The 17,228-nt window shown below is 35.2% G+C and overlaps 1 protein-coding gene across 7 annotated transcripts in view; it reads right to left on the reverse strand.

Moving 5' to 3' along the window:
* AKAP9 (A-kinase anchoring protein 9) overlaps positions 1–17,228 on the reverse strand; it is a 104,384-nt gene that overhangs the window by 10,687 nt on the left and 76,469 nt on the right. For all 7 annotated transcript variants that reach the window (XM_066197723.1, XM_066197707.1, XM_066197749.1 and 4 more), the window contains 15 exons: positions 16,974–17,093; positions 13,706–13,882; positions 13,492–13,596; positions 12,931–13,083; positions 12,488–12,667; positions 8,530–9,615; positions 7,378–7,518; positions 6,516–6,998; positions 6,038–6,101; positions 5,212–5,330; positions 4,260–4,451; positions 3,269–3,457; positions 2,475–2,619; positions 1,493–1,712; positions 357–507 (listed from right to left, as the gene is read on the reverse strand). In XM_066197723.1, coding sequence (XP_066053820.1) covers positions 357–507; positions 1,493–1,712; positions 2,475–2,619; positions 3,269–3,457; positions 4,260–4,451; positions 5,212–5,330; positions 6,038–6,101; positions 6,516–6,998; positions 7,378–7,518; positions 8,530–9,615; positions 12,488–12,667; positions 12,931–13,083; positions 13,492–13,596; positions 13,706–13,882; positions 16,974–17,093 — 3,525 coding nt within the window. The remainder of the gene's footprint in view (positions 1–356; positions 508–1,492; positions 1,713–2,474; positions 2,620–3,268; positions 3,458–4,259; positions 4,452–5,211; positions 5,331–6,037; positions 6,102–6,515; positions 6,999–7,377; positions 7,519–8,529; positions 9,616–12,487; positions 12,668–12,930; positions 13,084–13,491; positions 13,597–13,705; positions 13,883–16,973; positions 17,094–17,228) is intronic.

Consider the following 17,228-nt stretch of genomic DNA (forward strand, 5'->3'; position numbering starts at 1 on the left):
TCATACTCTTAAATACTGTATTTTGTGAGTTAGGCTGTGGTGGGGTCTGGGTGTAGCCATATCAGCAGTGTCCTGTCCCCTTGAATAACTGAGAGCCATTACAGAATCTTTAAATCTTGGGCCTGAAAAGCACAGTAAAATTCCTATTGATTTAAATGGAATGTGCATCAGGTCTTTTTCATACTTTGCCACACAGCTTCTATACATTTTTCTTCAGCTCTAGATGATACAATACTACAGTGGAAGACAGAACATGAAGCATGCATCGGACAAAAATGTTAGCTGAGATGGAATGTTAACCAAAATAATATTTTCATGCTCCTTGATGTCCCAGGCCACTTGGAATTATGGAATACCTCAAGCTCTTCTCTTCCTCTTTCCTCACTGCGTTCCATTTTAGCTTTTTCTTTTTCCAAAGCCCATTGTAGCTCTCTTGATTTTTTCTGTTCACTGGCCATTGTATCCTTAAGAATATCTAGCTCAGCTGCTTTTTCTTTAACTTCAGTCCTAAAAGAGAAATGGGCACACTTTACATTAGGCAATGGCTCTAATCCTGTCATGATACAGTCAGTTACTTGTTATTTATTCCATCCTGTGCACTGAAAACACTGCTAGTCTAGTAGAGTAATAGTGAAAAGCCTATTTAGAAAGACAAGACTAACTCAAACCCAAAAGACTTGCATAGTTCAAGAACCACAGAAAGTGTGTCCAACCTGCTACCTTTGTAGCTGCCACTTGTGGGGGCTCAGAGGCAGCTGGTGTTCAACCTAATCCAGTCACGGGCCCAAATCTTAAAGAATGACATGGAAGTGCATCTTGCTGCCATGTTTCTCAAAGGAAAAAATATATTGGGGGAGAAGGAAAAAATCTATGACCTGAATTTTCATTTTTTTGCAAATCAATATTGCATCTGTTTGCAAAAGAAACTTGCTCCTGATGGTCTGTAAAGGGTATAAAGTAATCTGCAAAGTAATCCCAATTTAAAATCCAGCTTAATTTGTTATCTCTGAGCTGAACATTAAGATACTGTTCATGGGCACATCCCTCTGGTTCAAGCATAAATAATAATGGCTTTCCTAAGTGCCAAATCTGTGGCTTCTGCTATCAACCATGCCAAAGCTACATTTACAAGTATTTCATATGGAAGTGCTTGCAAAGCCATCTTAACTTTGCAATTTTTTTCTCCATGTTTGTGGAGATTAAAAACCTTTAATGAATATGGTCTATTTATTAGCTTGTATACAGTAGGATAATGTGACAAAGTTTAAAAAGAAACTTGATAATTAATAAAGTATTAAATCAAATTATGAATTGAAATATGTTTTTTGTCAAATGTAAAAAGTCTATTTTTGTCAGGTAGGTTTTACAGAAATACTGAGAAGCAATTATACTACATGAGATCAAGTCCCTTAATAAAATCACTATTTTGATTTCAGATTAGGAAAGATAATCTTCACAGTCAACACAGACAGCTTGGCACTGAAAGCCACACCTGATGGTTTCTAGGTCCTTGAAGTGCTTGTGCTGGGCTTTAAGGGTTGCTTCAAGCTCTAGTTTGGCTTGTGCAAGTTCATTCTTCAGCTCTGCACCCATCATCCTCTCTGAATTCAGCTGCTCCTGAAGCTCTGCGGCTCGGTCCTTCATACTCCGGAGCTCCACTTGCATCTCCAGAATTTGCAACTGCTTCTGCTGCATATTATACTCCAGCATTTCTAAAGAGATCACCATTAATATGGAAATTAGTTCATAAAAACACACTGTGTTTGGGTAAAGCTTCGCCTAGCCAGAGCATGACCACAAGGCTATTATTAAGAGTGATATTTTAAAATAATATATTCTTTCAGTAGCGCAATAAAAGCAAACCCATGACTCCTATACTTGAATACCTTTCATACTTTCAAGAAATCGCTTCAACTTCTTTATTTCTTAAAGGCTGTAGGACGTGTGCAACTATATCAATATGCATTATTTGGATAATGTTTAACATAACTTAAGTTAGTTATATTACATATGCATACTTGTGATCTAATATTTGTAACTAAACACTGACAGTGAGCTTTGCTTAATTTTAAACTATACCTGTTCTCTGAACCTTTTGTTCTTCATTCTAATTGCTTCTTAGTTTCTGCTTTATGACTGACTATCCAAGTTAGATAATTTCAAAGCTTGCTGAACCTAAACAGTGAAGCATATACATGGAAAATAGCCTTAAAATTCAAGCTGGATTTTTATACCAATTGAACATAACTTTGTATCACTCTCAGTTTGATAAAAGTCATAAGAACACAGATTATAGCTTAATTTTTGCAAAAGTAGTCCAGGAAGATTGAAGAAGATGAAAAGTATGCAATGCGTGTTCAGAACACGCATATCAAAATCAGAGACCAAAGAAAGTCATATTTTTGTCACTTACAACATTATTAGCACTGTCTTGACAGCATTTGGAAACAGACATATATTACCACAGAAGTCACCTTGGCTTTTTGAATCAATCTCTTGTTCTCTCTTTGGGTTACTTTTTTTACTATTTATCTGAGCACGTAATACTTGAATCTCCATCAGTAAACTTCTTCTGTCTGCAGTCTGAAGACAGTCCATTGATGCTCTCTGGTTAGTAGCCTATTAGCATTAGAAACAATTCAAATTAAATGCCAGATTTTATGAGAATATTTATGGTGTTGACATCACATTTATTTATATATTCATAGTGCATATATATTAAAAACATTTTCAATGAAGTCAGTATTACAATATTTGGAAGAGCTGCTTGTTATTTTTTTAATTCTCTACTAGGCATCAAAATTACAAACTGAAAAGAGCAATCATTTTTCTGGCTAACTGCAGTTTTCTCACTAACACCTTCCATGTTCCAGAGGAAATAACTGACTTCTTTTCTCTGTCCCATAGCAGCTTTATCACTTTCTCTTCTCACAAATTATTTTGTATAAACAAGCTACCTTTTCTCTTAGACAGTGTAATTCCAATTAACTTAATGACATCAATCTCAGGACAACTGTGTTTAATTCAATTTGATCTCTGAAGGCTGTATTTATTCTGTAACTTCTGCACCCAGAAGTTTCTTTCCCGTAACTTCTTTTCCACATAATTTTTCTTCTAAAAGACACCAGTTCTTTCTGCAAGTCTGACTTTGTTTTCTTCCTTAGACTGTCAAAACTACCATAAATACATATATTTATAACGGATTTATAAATTTAAAATTAAAATCTAATGTAGACAAACACTCTGACTACAGTAAGGTTTATATTACCTGGTCTTGCAGTCTGTGCTCTAACTGATTCATCAACATCACTGCATCTCTTGTGCCCATTTCTGCAAGTTCAGTTCGAAATGCAGCAAGGAGAACATTCTGTTCCCTCACAAAAAGCTGCTGAATGGCATGCAAAAGTTCTCCTCGCCAGTCTGAGACACCTTCAGGAGATTCAGTACTTGCACAGATCTGCAGTGGTATAAAAACAATTTAAAGAGCCAAACTGAAAGATTACATCATTATAAGTCTACATGGCGTGTGTGTTCTCAATGGAACATTTAGCTTTTCTTAATAATTGTCTAAATTTCATCCATCCAAATGGATGCATTTACTGTACACATTACAAAATTTTCTGCATTCCCAAATGCTAAACTTTAACCTTTGTTTTAGATGGAGGCAATTTAGCTTCTTGTAACTGAAAACTCAGCCCTGTGTAGTTACTACTGAGGTTGCTATATAACACTATTCTTTTAATTGTTCGTATATTACATCTCTCCCTAGGCTCTCACAGAGCTATGTGGTAGTGTGCAGATATTGTGTATGAAAAAGATTTAATTTTAAATGACACAAAGTTCATCTCCCCACTTTGTAGGCTAAAGGAAATGCTGAAGTAATAGAAGCTACCTGCATCTATCCAAGAGTCTAACTGGGGTAATTTAAAGCAAAAGTTTTGACAGATTACTGATTAAGAAGTCAATAAACAACAGCATTAAAAATTCTATTTAAACTGATGCTGGAAAATGATTCAAAATAGAATTCTTTTTAAAAGGCAGACTCATACAGTCAAAAGTTATGAATGCACAGAAGAATAAATATAAACTGTAATACCATGAAGTGCAATATGGAGTTTTATGGCACATTTTAAAAATATTTTGCCATGTAACAGAATATTTTAGTATTTAAACCTGAACAGTGAATGTGTCTTAGAAGTGAATGTGTCTTATAATGAATTATTTTTTATTCAGATAGAATCTTATGATATTATTTATACCTCAGCTTCTCTGTGAACTTGCATTTTTGCAATTAGGTCTTTCAAAGATGAGATGGTGCTTAGGAAAGCTTTTCTTTCTTCTAGCCAAGATTCTGGCTGTTGCTTGTGAGGTGACAGATCTTTTTCACTATATGGAAATTCAGTGAGAGACAGCACCTGTATCCCTTCATGATGAACTGCTCTCAGCAAACCCTACAATAAAAGCAAAAAGAAATCAGTAATGCCAGTAATAACAACATATAATAATAACAACAATAATAATTGCAATCTTATTTCATATGTATTGGAAAACTGGTACTTATAATTTGAACAGCATAAGGAAACTATGCTTCCTCTTATCAAGGACAAAAGTGCCACCCAGACAGAAACTTATTAAATAGTTGTATTTTTCCTCAGTTTCAAGTAAAATTTTCCAGTGTACACCTGTCAAAACAATTTTTTAGTTTTAAAAGAGCTACTAATGGAAACTGACATTTTAAAAACAGTCCTGGGAAGCTTCCAGGTAAGCTTTGCCATCCACTTTTTGAAATTACTATGAAGATAGGGCTTTGTCACAAAATATTTTTAAAAAAGTGTTATTAAAGCATGATACCCTTACTGTTTATAATAAACACATTTGCTTTCAAAACATAGCTATAAAAATATAGAATCTATAAAATTGTGTAATATATGATCATGACATTTTTAATACAAGAAAATTGCAATAAATTATAATAGTAGTTTTATTTCTCATAATCATAACTGAGAACAAGCCTACAGATATAAACCTCATATTTAGTCTAATTTAAAATGCAAAAATGCACATCACTGTTAGAAAATGTATTAAAATAGTCAACACTGAAACTTATCTAAATGGTTCTGTTATCAATGATCAAGCAGAAGCTACTATCAACTTTCAGTAGTAACACTCTAGTTCCTTAAAAAAAAAAAAAAAAGATTGAGTCTATTTTACCTTAATTTTTTTTGGAAGTAAATCTGTTGAAGTTTCACCTTCATCTATTCCTTCAGATATTGTGTCGGATCCCTGGGTCTGAGCAAGATACATTCCTTGACTCCAGTCTGAACTGGAGTCTAAAATAAAAGGAGAGGAAAACATGAAAGCTGGACTACTGTGAAGCTTTGAAGAACAGGCATCAAAGAAGTATTTTTTTATCTGTTGTTTTACCAGGTACTTGCATGTCACTAAGGGTTCATTCTAAGCCTGGAGACCACCTATTTTATAGGTTTTTGCTTTTCAGTTTCAAAGAAGTAATAGCAAAACAAAACTAAAAAATAAAACCACAATCAAACTTAAAAATCCTAGTTTAGTTTTACAAGACAAACAACTACTTGCATAAACACTTCTGCCAAATGACCCACTCTTAATATGCTTAGCCTTACCTATGAAAAGAATCACTCTAATAATTTTATTACACGTCTCATCATCTCCCACTGCTAGGGAGCTGTAGCTCTAAATACTATCAGGAGATGATGAAGCTATGCTGAAGAGATAATGTAATAGCTAGGAAGAACATAGAAACTCCAATGGAAAGGAAAATAATTAGCATCTGATGTCTCAGCTAAAACCCATCTCTGCTCTGGACATTTTCCTTTTGTATCAAATAAATAGACATGGCGTGCCCCACAACCTTTTGCTGGCGCAACAGGCTTCTGCTTCAATCTGGGCAGAAACCATTTTGATTTCTTAGAACACAAAGTTGTTAACAGTAAACTTAATATTAAAAAAAATAGCTTTAACTTATAATGCTGTTTGAAATCTGTAAAAACAAATTTCTTACCACTAGAACCTCCATCTCTAGCTTGATGTGGTGGAGAACGTGCTAATCCAGAAACTGGGATGCTCTGTATTTAGAAAAGAAAACAATCAAGTCTTTAACCCCTCACCCACTCAATAAGGGAGAAACTTTTAAGGAACGGAATAATGTGAACCTTTGTTCCATTTCCCCTGCATCAAAGTAATAAAACTGAATATGAGAGAGATGGCATTCCACAGGGTGACCTACATTTCACTGATCAGGGCAGGTTCAAGGCAGAAGCACAAGGAAATACCTGATAGTTGAGCATACCTGCAAACTTAGATGCTGAGAAAGGGGTTCACAATCTCTCCCAGGGCCATGGAAACATTAGAACTCTTAAAAAGTTTTTTTTACTGAGCATGTGGTGGTTCACACGTTACAGATTTTAAATGGGAATTTCTACAGCAAGAGTAAAAGCTTCAACCAAAGTATTTCCGTAATTAGAAAATAAAATACCTACTTCTTTGGCTTGTAGAGTTTCTATGACTTCCTTTAAAGTATTACATTCTTCAGTCAATACTTGTACTGCAACAAACTTCTCTCTCTTTAATGCTTCAGATTCTGAGATATGCCTTGTCTCCATGTCCATGATTTCAGCAGCGTGCAGTTCCTGCATTTGGTCAATTTTTTCAGTAAATTCTCTTACAATCTCTGCAATCTCTTCTGAAGAACATCCATTTTGCAAATCAATTTGAATTTCTGCATTTTTAACAAGGACTGGTGAGACTTCCACAGTCTTGTCTGTTTGCGTTGAGCTGTTTCCAGTGAGAGTAGACTCACTGGCTGACAAATCACATGATATTTCTGCATCTTTCCTGTCTTCAGTTTTCACCATTTCTTTGCCCTTTCTCAGGTAACTTGCAAGCCTCTCTTCTGCTTGAACCAGGTTCTCTTTGACTTTGCACAGGTCTTCCTGAAGATGTATCAGACTTGCCTCTTTTACCTGTAAATATGGAGAATCTCAATTGCAATCCTTCCAAATACTTTAAACAGCTAAAATTCAAGCAACCCTCTAAACCATTACAGGTCAGTTTAGTTCTATTTTAAAGCAGTTATGACACATGGTAGCAAATATTATCTCCTAAGAAATACAGCTCTAGATCCACTGTTGCACTGCAGTAAAACTAAGTACTTTGGCAATGAGTGAGTATTAGATCTAGAGCATCAGCTCTGTTGCACCCACAGTAGACAAAGTGGCTGCTTTTCTTGGTGACATTCTCAGTAAAAGATTAAAAATTCCCGAACTATAGCACACATATTTGAACAGTAAGTCCTCTCCCACTATTTGATTCAAATACAATATGGGACACTCTGGCTCTTACTGCTAGTTCTTGCTGAAGTTTTTCTGCCTTTTCTCTGTAACTGCTCAGTTCTTCCTTAGCAGCAGCTGCCTCTTCTTTCACTTGTTCAAGTTCAGTAATAAGCACTTTTTCTTTCTGACTTTCCATGAGCTGCGCTTCTACCTATATGGCAACACAAAACATGGAAAATGGTTTAGAACCAAGTTTTAACAGCACTGATCACTTTCACACCAACTTACAAAGTGAAAAGACCACAGGAGAAAACAAATGTATGTTATTTCGGTTAACACAGCTCCAAAAAAAAAAGAAAAATACTAAGACCATGGGAGGAAAGACTATCTTACCGTTTGCTGAACTGCAAGCATAAATTGGATACACCACACAGAAAACACAGGGAGGAAGGTCCTACTGAGAGTATGAAATGAGGTCTGATAATATTGTTTAACTTATAAGAAATTTATGACATTTATTAAATTTGTATTTTGATGAAAGATCTTAGAAACTTTTCTTGTCCATTATTGGGTTCCAACATTGCCGAAACTCTCATATTCAGAGACATCAAGCCCATTTTTGGACTATCAAACACGGTCAATTTTGACTGATGGTTCTAAATTGAGAGGCAATAAACCACTGGTGCATGGAAATCTGGACAAATGAATACTGGAAAAGCTACTGAAGGGAAATATCTTTGGAACTGAGATGGGAAAACAAGAAAACATAAATAAAGACCAAAACATATATAAATAAAGAATCTTCATTCCAAAACCACCTGTATAGACAAATTAGGATCACTTCCCTTATCATTCTGAATCCTCTTAGACAGTTTTTATCATTTTAATTTTTATGCCTCTACTACCTCCACACCATGTAGAAGTGTACTACATTCCATTCTATGTCAAGTCCAATGAAGAATAAGAAATTATATGTCCAAAATTCAAAACCACCTTACAGTAATGAAAAGCTGTTTTTAATGCATAATGGAAACTGATAGCAGGGTTCCCCTAAAATAACATCCTTCTCCTCTTTGTAATTGTAGGAATAATATAGAAATTAAAGTGCTACGTAAAGTAGAATATTCCTATAGTTATTTTCATTAATAACCATTTCGTTCATTACACTTCACATACAATAACAGGTTTCAGTGAAAACAAGATGGAAATGGCGTCTGTTTACCTGATATATCTGCATTTCTTCTTGCTTAATATATTTCTGTATCTCTTCTTCATGTTTTTCTTTAACCTCTTTCAGCAATTGCTGAAGCTCAAAGAACTTTTCTTCTTTCACTGAAGCTTCCTTTTGTGCAACTTTTACGTTTTCTTTTTCCAGCTCCAAGCTCTGATTTACCATTGCCAGTTGGTCTTCCATCTCACTAAGCCTCTGGGTTAAGAGTGATAATTTTGATTCTGTCTCATTTCCAGTTCTATCACTCAAACCCTCTGTTTGGGCATCCTTGCTTGCTTCATCCACACACTTTGAAGCTTCCTGAATTTCCTGCATGAATCTTCTCTGCTCTTGAACTGCATTTAGCTGAACCTGACTCACAAGAGCAGCAGCAACTTTCTCCATTAGTGTCTTTTCCAGTTCTAATATCCTCTCTTTAAGTGTTTCTTTTTCAGCTCTGCTTTGCTCTTTCATGTCTTTTATTTCACTGTAGCACTGGCACAGTTCTGAATCCTTTTGTTTAATGCATGCCTGAAGCTGCTGCAGTTGTATCTCCATCTTGCTAATGGTGACTCTTGCATCTTCATCCGAAGTCCTAAGCTGGGACTGATCTGGCAAGTCTATCTCCTGACATAAGCCTTCCATTTGTTCAGTTTTTCCATTGGTCCTGTCTTCTGGTTTTGATGTACCACCTTGGACCAGTGCACACTTATATTTCTCTGTTATTCTTTCATGCTCTTTTTTTAACATACTTATTTCTTGCTTCAACTGGCTCATTTTTAACTTTGTTTCCTCAAGCTCATTCTTCGTTTGAGACGCTTCTGCATTTACGTTTTCTACTTGCTTTTCCAAAGCTTCCTTTTCTGCCAGAACTGCTTCAAGTATGTGTTTTGGACTGTCAGCATCTTCTTGAAAACCAGCAACGTCTGCTGGGATCTTTTGTTCAATAATTGCCAGCTCCTGCTGAAGCTTATCAATTACATCATTCAACTGCTCTACTTCCTCGTCGTTTTTTTTCTTCACACGTTCTTGATCGCTTTTCAGACATTCTATCTGGGCTTCAAGCTCCCGTATATGCTCATTTTGCTCTTCAATAACCTGGGGAAAAAAAAAGCCAAACAGAAACACCCATATCATGTTTGTCCTGGACTTCACAGAAACAGTTTAATCCAACATTGAAAGATCTCATAAAAGAAAGTTCTCAATGAATTTCTTAATGTGATGTCTCTGCTAAAGCTTTAATGAGAATTGAGACATCTTCAAAAATGACTGAGAAAGTAGCCCACAACTTTAAAAAACAGAAAAATAGGTATTAAAGCATCAGATGAAGGGAAAGCATTTGTAACATTCACAGAGCATGGGAACACTGAATTTTAAGCACTCACAATACCTGCTTATATAAGACAAACCAATTTAGATGGATATGTATTTTAAATACAAATAGACCTTTTACTAATTGTGTTCAAAGATACCAATGTAACGTGCTTTATAATCTGAGACAATAGGAAACACTTATCAGCTGTGACATTTTCTGTCACAATCCTAAATATGTGTTTGTGGTTTTATGTGTGCATGCATACATGTATGCAGACGTGCACACAAACACATAGGGCAAGCAGTACACACAGACCCAGAGCACAAACATTTCTTTGTGCCAAAGTTAAAACCAAAGTAAAAAGAGACAAAGTTATAGAAGTATTTATTTTATAATGCATATGACTATCCAAACAAAAATCAGAGCCTCATGAAAACATGAAGGGAGTAAGAATAATACCTTCCTAGATTACTTCTAAAGACACTTTAAATTAGAGGCTGTGTAAGGGGATCAAAATTCCAAGAAATTTATAAAATTATGTAACTGATCGAACATGAAAGTGATGACTTTATGATGCAGAAAAGAGAAGACATCTTATATTGGCTTCTAATAAATGAGTAGAAACAAAAAATGGAATGAATGGTGTTGATGAACTCTAAATTCAATCAATAAAAAATCTCAGCAAAAGGAATAAAAATTGCTAAAAAACCTTCTTGTTAAATTGCAGTGGAAGCAAATTTTACTTGAATGTAGAAGAATGACAAAAAATTTGTCTTTACAAGGACAAAATAAAGACAGACAAGACAAGTAGTAGGGCTAAGAAACAAAATGGATTTTTTTAAGTGAATGTTTGGAGACGTAAAGAGAACAGTGCTTCTACAGTGGAAATGCAGAAGGCAGAAGAAAATATGCCAAAAATATTCAGAAAAACATATAAGGTAAAATAAGTTATGGTATCTGAAATAGGTAAGAACTCTAATAGAACCTGTTCGAATATAAAAAAATAGGCAGAAAAGACGAAAGATGACTAAATTTATTACTCAAATAGCCATGTTTTTTCCTTTGTCACTTAATACTTCACTTTGCTTAGTTATTTAAGTAGAATAAGAGGATGACTTTGTAATAAGTATAATACATACAAAAATAAATGTGACCATATAAAAATTAGAAAGGCTGGTTTGCCAACCAAGAACCTAATTTTAAAAATCCATGGACTAGAGGAAGTGCAAAAACTCTAAATAAAATCTGAACAAGTCATAAAATCAAAAAATTGTTTGGGTTGGAAGAGATGTTAAAGATCATATAGCTTCAACCCCACTGCCACAGGCAGAAGGCAGCACAGTGGTCCTGGTGATTGCTATCAACTCAGCATAACAGTTTCTGTTCTTCATAACATAATGGAATAAAGGCCCACAGTAATTAAAAGCACTTAGTGGGATGAAGATGTCTAAGAGACTTAGAAAAGAGATTAACCTAAGAATAATCTATTAATATTTAATAATGCTCTCATAACCAAGCAGAGTAATTATTTAATGTCCTGGAAAATAAAACCAAGTCAGAGGATGAAGTTAAGAAAATTAAACTTCATGTAACAGGAAAAAAACCCAATTCATTAAAATGAATTATAACTGAATCCTAGGTATTTTTCTCAAGGCAAGAACTGTAACTCTGTTACTGGGGTCATTATATAGAGCAGAACTGAAGTATGCTATTTCCTAAATCCAGTTCAAGGTTTTGTCATTATTCACTGAGTTTCACTAAAACTGAATTTTGAACACGAAGACTCAGTGAAATTATCCAGCTCAGTCAGAGCCCAATTTTAGTGGATTCAATATGTCCTAGTAGAATGTTAGCCTAAATGTTCAGTCAATTACCAAGGGATAACAGAAATCCTTTTCGTAACTTGCTTTTGAGTGAAAGCTTATGACTAATAAATGACATTTAAAATAGTCAGAATGCGTAATTCAGCCACTGAAAAAATCAGTGTGTTTTATCTGTATAAAATGAAAGTAAGCCAAAAGAAGATGAAGCTGATAATCAAAAAAACACATAATTGAAAAATAACAGAAAGCTACAGGTGTTAAAACTCGGTAAATAAAAGATAAATCTGCTTCTTTCTTTCTTCCCCTCTACTTCTAATAAAACACAGCATTTTGTTTGCACCTCCATGCTTGAAATTGGACAAAAGATGTTGCCAACACTGGTATGAGAACAAAGCGTTCACACAAGCTCATGGAGCTCCGAAGTTCAACTGCTAAAAATGCAATAAAATCTAACATGATCCAGCAGATGTCACTGGAGTGCAACACTGAATGTAAGTCATGTGAAGGAAGATGCTAAAATGAATGCTGAGATTGAATTCAGCTACCTAAATACTCTTAAATACTCAGAAGTATCAGAAGAATTAAAGACAAAAACTCAAGCAGAAATTAAGGAGAATAATTAAAAAGAAAAGCAAACAAAAAGCATCTGCCATAAATGAGACTAAAAAGGAAAAAGAGATTAGGTTTAAAGCATGGTTTGAAGCTGAAGCATTTGCATTTTTAAATTAGAGGCAGCAATAGAAGATAATGCAGCTGGTGGGGGACAGAGGGTTTTTTCTTTCAAGCTAGGAGCAGAAAGTAGGACTCCAAAAAAGATTTCAGAAGTATGTACCTTGTTGTCAGTTGTGACTTCAAGTTGCTGTTGCAGTTTTGCTATTTGTTCATGAAGATGATGTATTTCCTGATCCTTTTCTTGCATGATGTGAGCGAGCCTCCCAGCCACTAAATGATGGTCCTTTATGGCAGCATCTTCAGATTTCTGGATAGCTAGTCCTAGGATTTCCATTTCATCCTGCCAACCCCCCCCAAAAAAAACATGTTACAGACATACACAGCAGTGTTTGTATATTCTTGTATGAGTTTTTCCAGCGTAGGAATTAAAATAACACAAATTTCACGGAATATCAAGCAATCATATAAGCTTTTTAATATTTTGGCAAATTGAATGGTGGAATGCTTGAGAAAGAGAAAGAATTTGGTGTCTTGCATTTTCAAAGAACTTATTTCTGTGCAGGAAGGAGACTAAATCTTTAGGCTTCTCTGTTACACACTTACCTTAAATAATTTGTTCTCTTGTTCAAGTTCCTGCAAGTGTGTAGTGGACTCCTTTCGCTGGATTTCTAGTTGCATGTGCAATTGTTGAACTTCTTCATTTTTATTTTCTAGCTCCTCTCGAAACTGCTCCAATTGTTCCTCAAGGTTTGTGACCTTCCAGCAAAAGGAGCAGGAAAAGGAGTAGAAAGCCAGACCAAAAATTAAATGCTATAAATTGCAAGTACAATGTCTACAGTAAACTGGTTTGCTATGCACAAACAAAAGAATGTATACTTGGTGATATTCTGAGTCCTTAAACTGAATGGAATTTTAAACACCACTAAAAAAATCAGTTTTTCTTAATTGGGCTGAATTTTTATTTCAGAAACACTCTTGCAAGTCATAAATATTTACACAGAACAACAACTATCATGGATCATGAGAGAATTTCAAAGGGATTTGGACTGCTGTCTCTCTAACTGTAAAAAATTTCACCTGTATCGTCCATTAAGCTCAACAAAAAGCAAAAACTGACAAACCAAAACAGAAGTGGAAAGATGGAAATGTTCACAGGCATTTTACCTCTTTTTCCTTTCTGTCCACGGCTTCTCGTTCAGCTTGCAGCTGTACTTCAAGAGGTAACTCTCCCTTTACTATGATGGTACCAAACTGTTTCCTTTCCTCCACCTATAAACAGAAATAATACTAATAGTTATCAGATTAAAAAAACACACTATTTTGGTCTCAAGGAAATAAGAAAGCAGCAAAACCTTGATAAATTTCAACCAAGCAATACCTTTTGCAAGTGGTCTGCGCTGATGATTAAGGCTTGTTCCAGTTCTCTTATCCTGCATTCTAGCTTCTCAATTTCATCATTTCGTTCTTGTATATCTCTCTGAAGCTGCTCCTTAGAGAGCAAAAGCTCACTGCATTTGTCTGTTTTTTCTTTGAGATGATTTGTTAACTGTTCAACCTGATGACAATATGGCAAGATTATTACATTGTACTGCACTGGAAGGGTTCGCTAGCAATAGCAACACCATGCATTTTTGACAGGAAGAAAATATTTCTCTTTTCCTCCCATAACGAAACTCCTACTCTTTAGGTGAAACAGAACATATAGTCAGGAAGACTGTGGTGCTACATCCAACAAATACAAACAGCATTATTTCAGAAGTGGTATGATCTGTGCCACATCACCTACCCTCTAGACCTAATCTTGTCCTCCTGAAGCCTTTAGACTCTAGTCAGTTAAAAGCAAGCAGCACAGCATCCCTATGCAGCCCACTAAAACGATGCCTCTAACACCTACGGATGGAATGGCTTGACGCTATGGTCAAGATGCTATTGGCCTCAGAGGAAAACCATAGTTCTAAAAATCTGTGACAAAATTATTCAAAAGAAGGAGCTGATTAGTGATATACATGAATATGCTAAAACTCATTGGATCTTTAATATTGACGAGAATAGCTATACTTAAATCACAAAAACCAGGAAGCTTTGCTTTCTTGCTGTGTTCCTTAAATGGGACCAAACAGGTGTCATGGATGTAATAAATTCACTTTCTATGGGGGACAAAACATCCAAATCAAACATTCTGAATCTCAGTAGGTCAGATGTATGTATCTCAGAAGCAACATATTAAAAGATTAACTAAAGTAGCAGAGATAGTATTATCTATCCATTTCTAGCTGTATTTCAGAAATTATTAATTGAAATTACAGATAGGAAAGATGCAAAACAAGTCCATAGTATGATGTACAGAGATAAGACCTGAGTAATTGGGCAAGAGATAGGGAAAGTAATCTTTGTCCCACTCAAGAAACTGATTTCAGTATTTACAATTAGGAAGTTACGATGTAGCCAAAAGGTAGAAGAGTCAAAGCATTTCAAGAGACAGGAGAGAAGAGGACCAGAACATAAAGCTGACAGGATGGTATTACTGACGTTATCCATCCATGAGTAACATCACAGTCTGAAGTGACCTCAAAAAAGTCCTGAGAGAGAAATGGAAAAATAAAAATCAAGTCTAGAGCAGACTCTATGACAATCCTCCCTGGAATAAGGTGACAAAGCTGTAACAACAGTAAGAAACAAATTTAGTTATCAACTGAATATGCTCATGGCATTCCCTCAAAGCAGAAGAGGATTTAAAAAAATGTGCAACTATGAAAAGTAGAACAGCTCTCTCAAAAGCATGATAAATAATGAAAATATGTATATTTACAAAATATTTCAAGGAACACTGTGACATCAAAATATACTGTATAGTAAGAATATGTACTGCATTTGATAAGATAAATGTAAATCTACTACACTTTGAAAATCATGTCTATAATTTCCAGCATATCACATTTAACATCACCTACATCTAAACCAGCTCCTACATCTGTGGTGCATGCAGACATTATCTTACTGTCTTTCTACCCACCAAAAAATTCTAACTTAAAAACATTAAGTACAAATCTCAAAATTTTAATCACAGTTAAATCTGTCTTTCATTTCACGGTATGCTTTAAATCTCCATAGTAGCATATCTGCCAGAGTGTACACCTATGTGTATATGTACATATTAATCAGGATGATTTTTACATAGAGGTTGTGAACGAAGAGGCCAATTTTTATTATGCCATCAAATTTAAACTTTTCTTAGGAGAATTTTTTTTAATGTGAGAATTTTAACCAGGAATTCATATGCTATCCATGCCACAAATTAATAAACAGACACATAACAAAATGAATTGAAAATTAACATCCTAGATTCAGGAAAACTAATTGTGCTAGAGCCACCTCCGTCTGTGTAAAATGTCAGCAGGAGAGGAATGTGCACACTCTTGGCAACAGAAGGAAATAGATGTAGAACTGCTCTGTGTGTTTTGTTTAACACATACCCAGCTAATTCCAGATGATTCACTGTTCACAGAGGCTGATGACAACCATATCCCACAGTATTGCCTGAACAGTGTCATATTTCATACAAACCTTTGTACTAAAATATATTTAGAAACCCAATGAATCATAGTTCTAAACCTGCAAATTCCAAATAAATAAGTACTTTGACATGCTCATCTCACATATAGCAATTTGTGTCCTATTACTGTCTTTGGTCCTAAAACATATCCTAGAATCATAAAATGGTTTTGGTTCGAAGGGACCTTAAAGGTCACCTAGTTCCAACACACCTGCCACACGCAGGGACACCTTCCACTGTTTCACATAATACAGAACACTAAATATTACTAAGATTTAAGAATTGAGTAACAGCAACTGAGCTACTCCAGTAAGACCTTTGATTTGAAAATGACAGTCTAATGTAATAGAGGGCATTTTAATACTGAAAATCAAGAAAGAAAATCATGCGAAAGTATCAACCTTGATCAAAAAGCAGCACACAAGAAAATCAACAAAAAATAAAATGTAATTTAATTGACTAACAGTTCATCAAACAAAATCTGCAAAAGCATTATAATAGATAGCATTTGCATTGCTGCCACTTCTTGATTTTGCTGAGTCTGAGAGTTTTCTGTGATTCCCTGGAGCTGCTGTTCTACAGTCACTGCATTCGTTTCAGTGCCAAGAGACTTTTACTGGGGACGTTCAGGTGTACACACAGAGTGCTACATCACAGGTGTTAAACCTCAGTAACTCAATTCCCTCAGTGGGGTACCTGTGCTATAAACAGCATGTCAAAAAATAACGTAAGAACTTAATGTAAAGAACACTGTCAAAGAACATAAGAATGTAAAATTGCTAGAATAGTCTTAAATGTTTCCACAAACTTTTGAGAACAGTGGATTTTCTAAGTTAAGTTAGTTATAGGAGAGAGCCTATATTGAAAGTCAAGATGTTTCTGTATGTCTGCTACTAAAACCACACAGCCTAGAAAAAATCCCAAAACACAGTTCCACCATTTTCCTGCACCACCTTCAATCTCAGGGCATTTACTTTTCTGGCTTGCAAATGGATGTAGAGTAGATACACCATAAAATAGCTTCATTGTCATATCTTAACAGCTGTCAGCTTCTCATTCATATTCATTGAGTACAAGTAATAAAATGTGTTACCTCTCTGGTTTGATGTTCATTGACAGGCTGACTCCTTTGTGGAACTTTAAGCTGCTGTTCCAGCTTCTGTATCTCTTGCTGGAATACATCTCTCTCATGCTCTCGGTCAATTGCTTGCTCCTGAAAGGTAAGAAATTATGTGAATACACCATTTGATTTAAAAGCTATCCAAGTTAAGTGTCATCAGTTCTATGTTGCGTTAGTATGAGACTGACAACAGTAATGTCAGTATTTATAAGCTAGCAGAACTTATTG

Source organism: Chamaea fasciata, unplaced genomic scaffold (assembly GCF_029207755.1).
Source record: "Chamaea fasciata isolate MVZ Bird 193981 ecotype frontalis unplaced genomic scaffold, bChaFas1.0.hap1 SCAF_1, whole genome shotgun sequence".
NCBI lineage: Eukaryota > Metazoa > Chordata > Aves > Passeriformes > Sylviidae > Chamaea > Chamaea fasciata.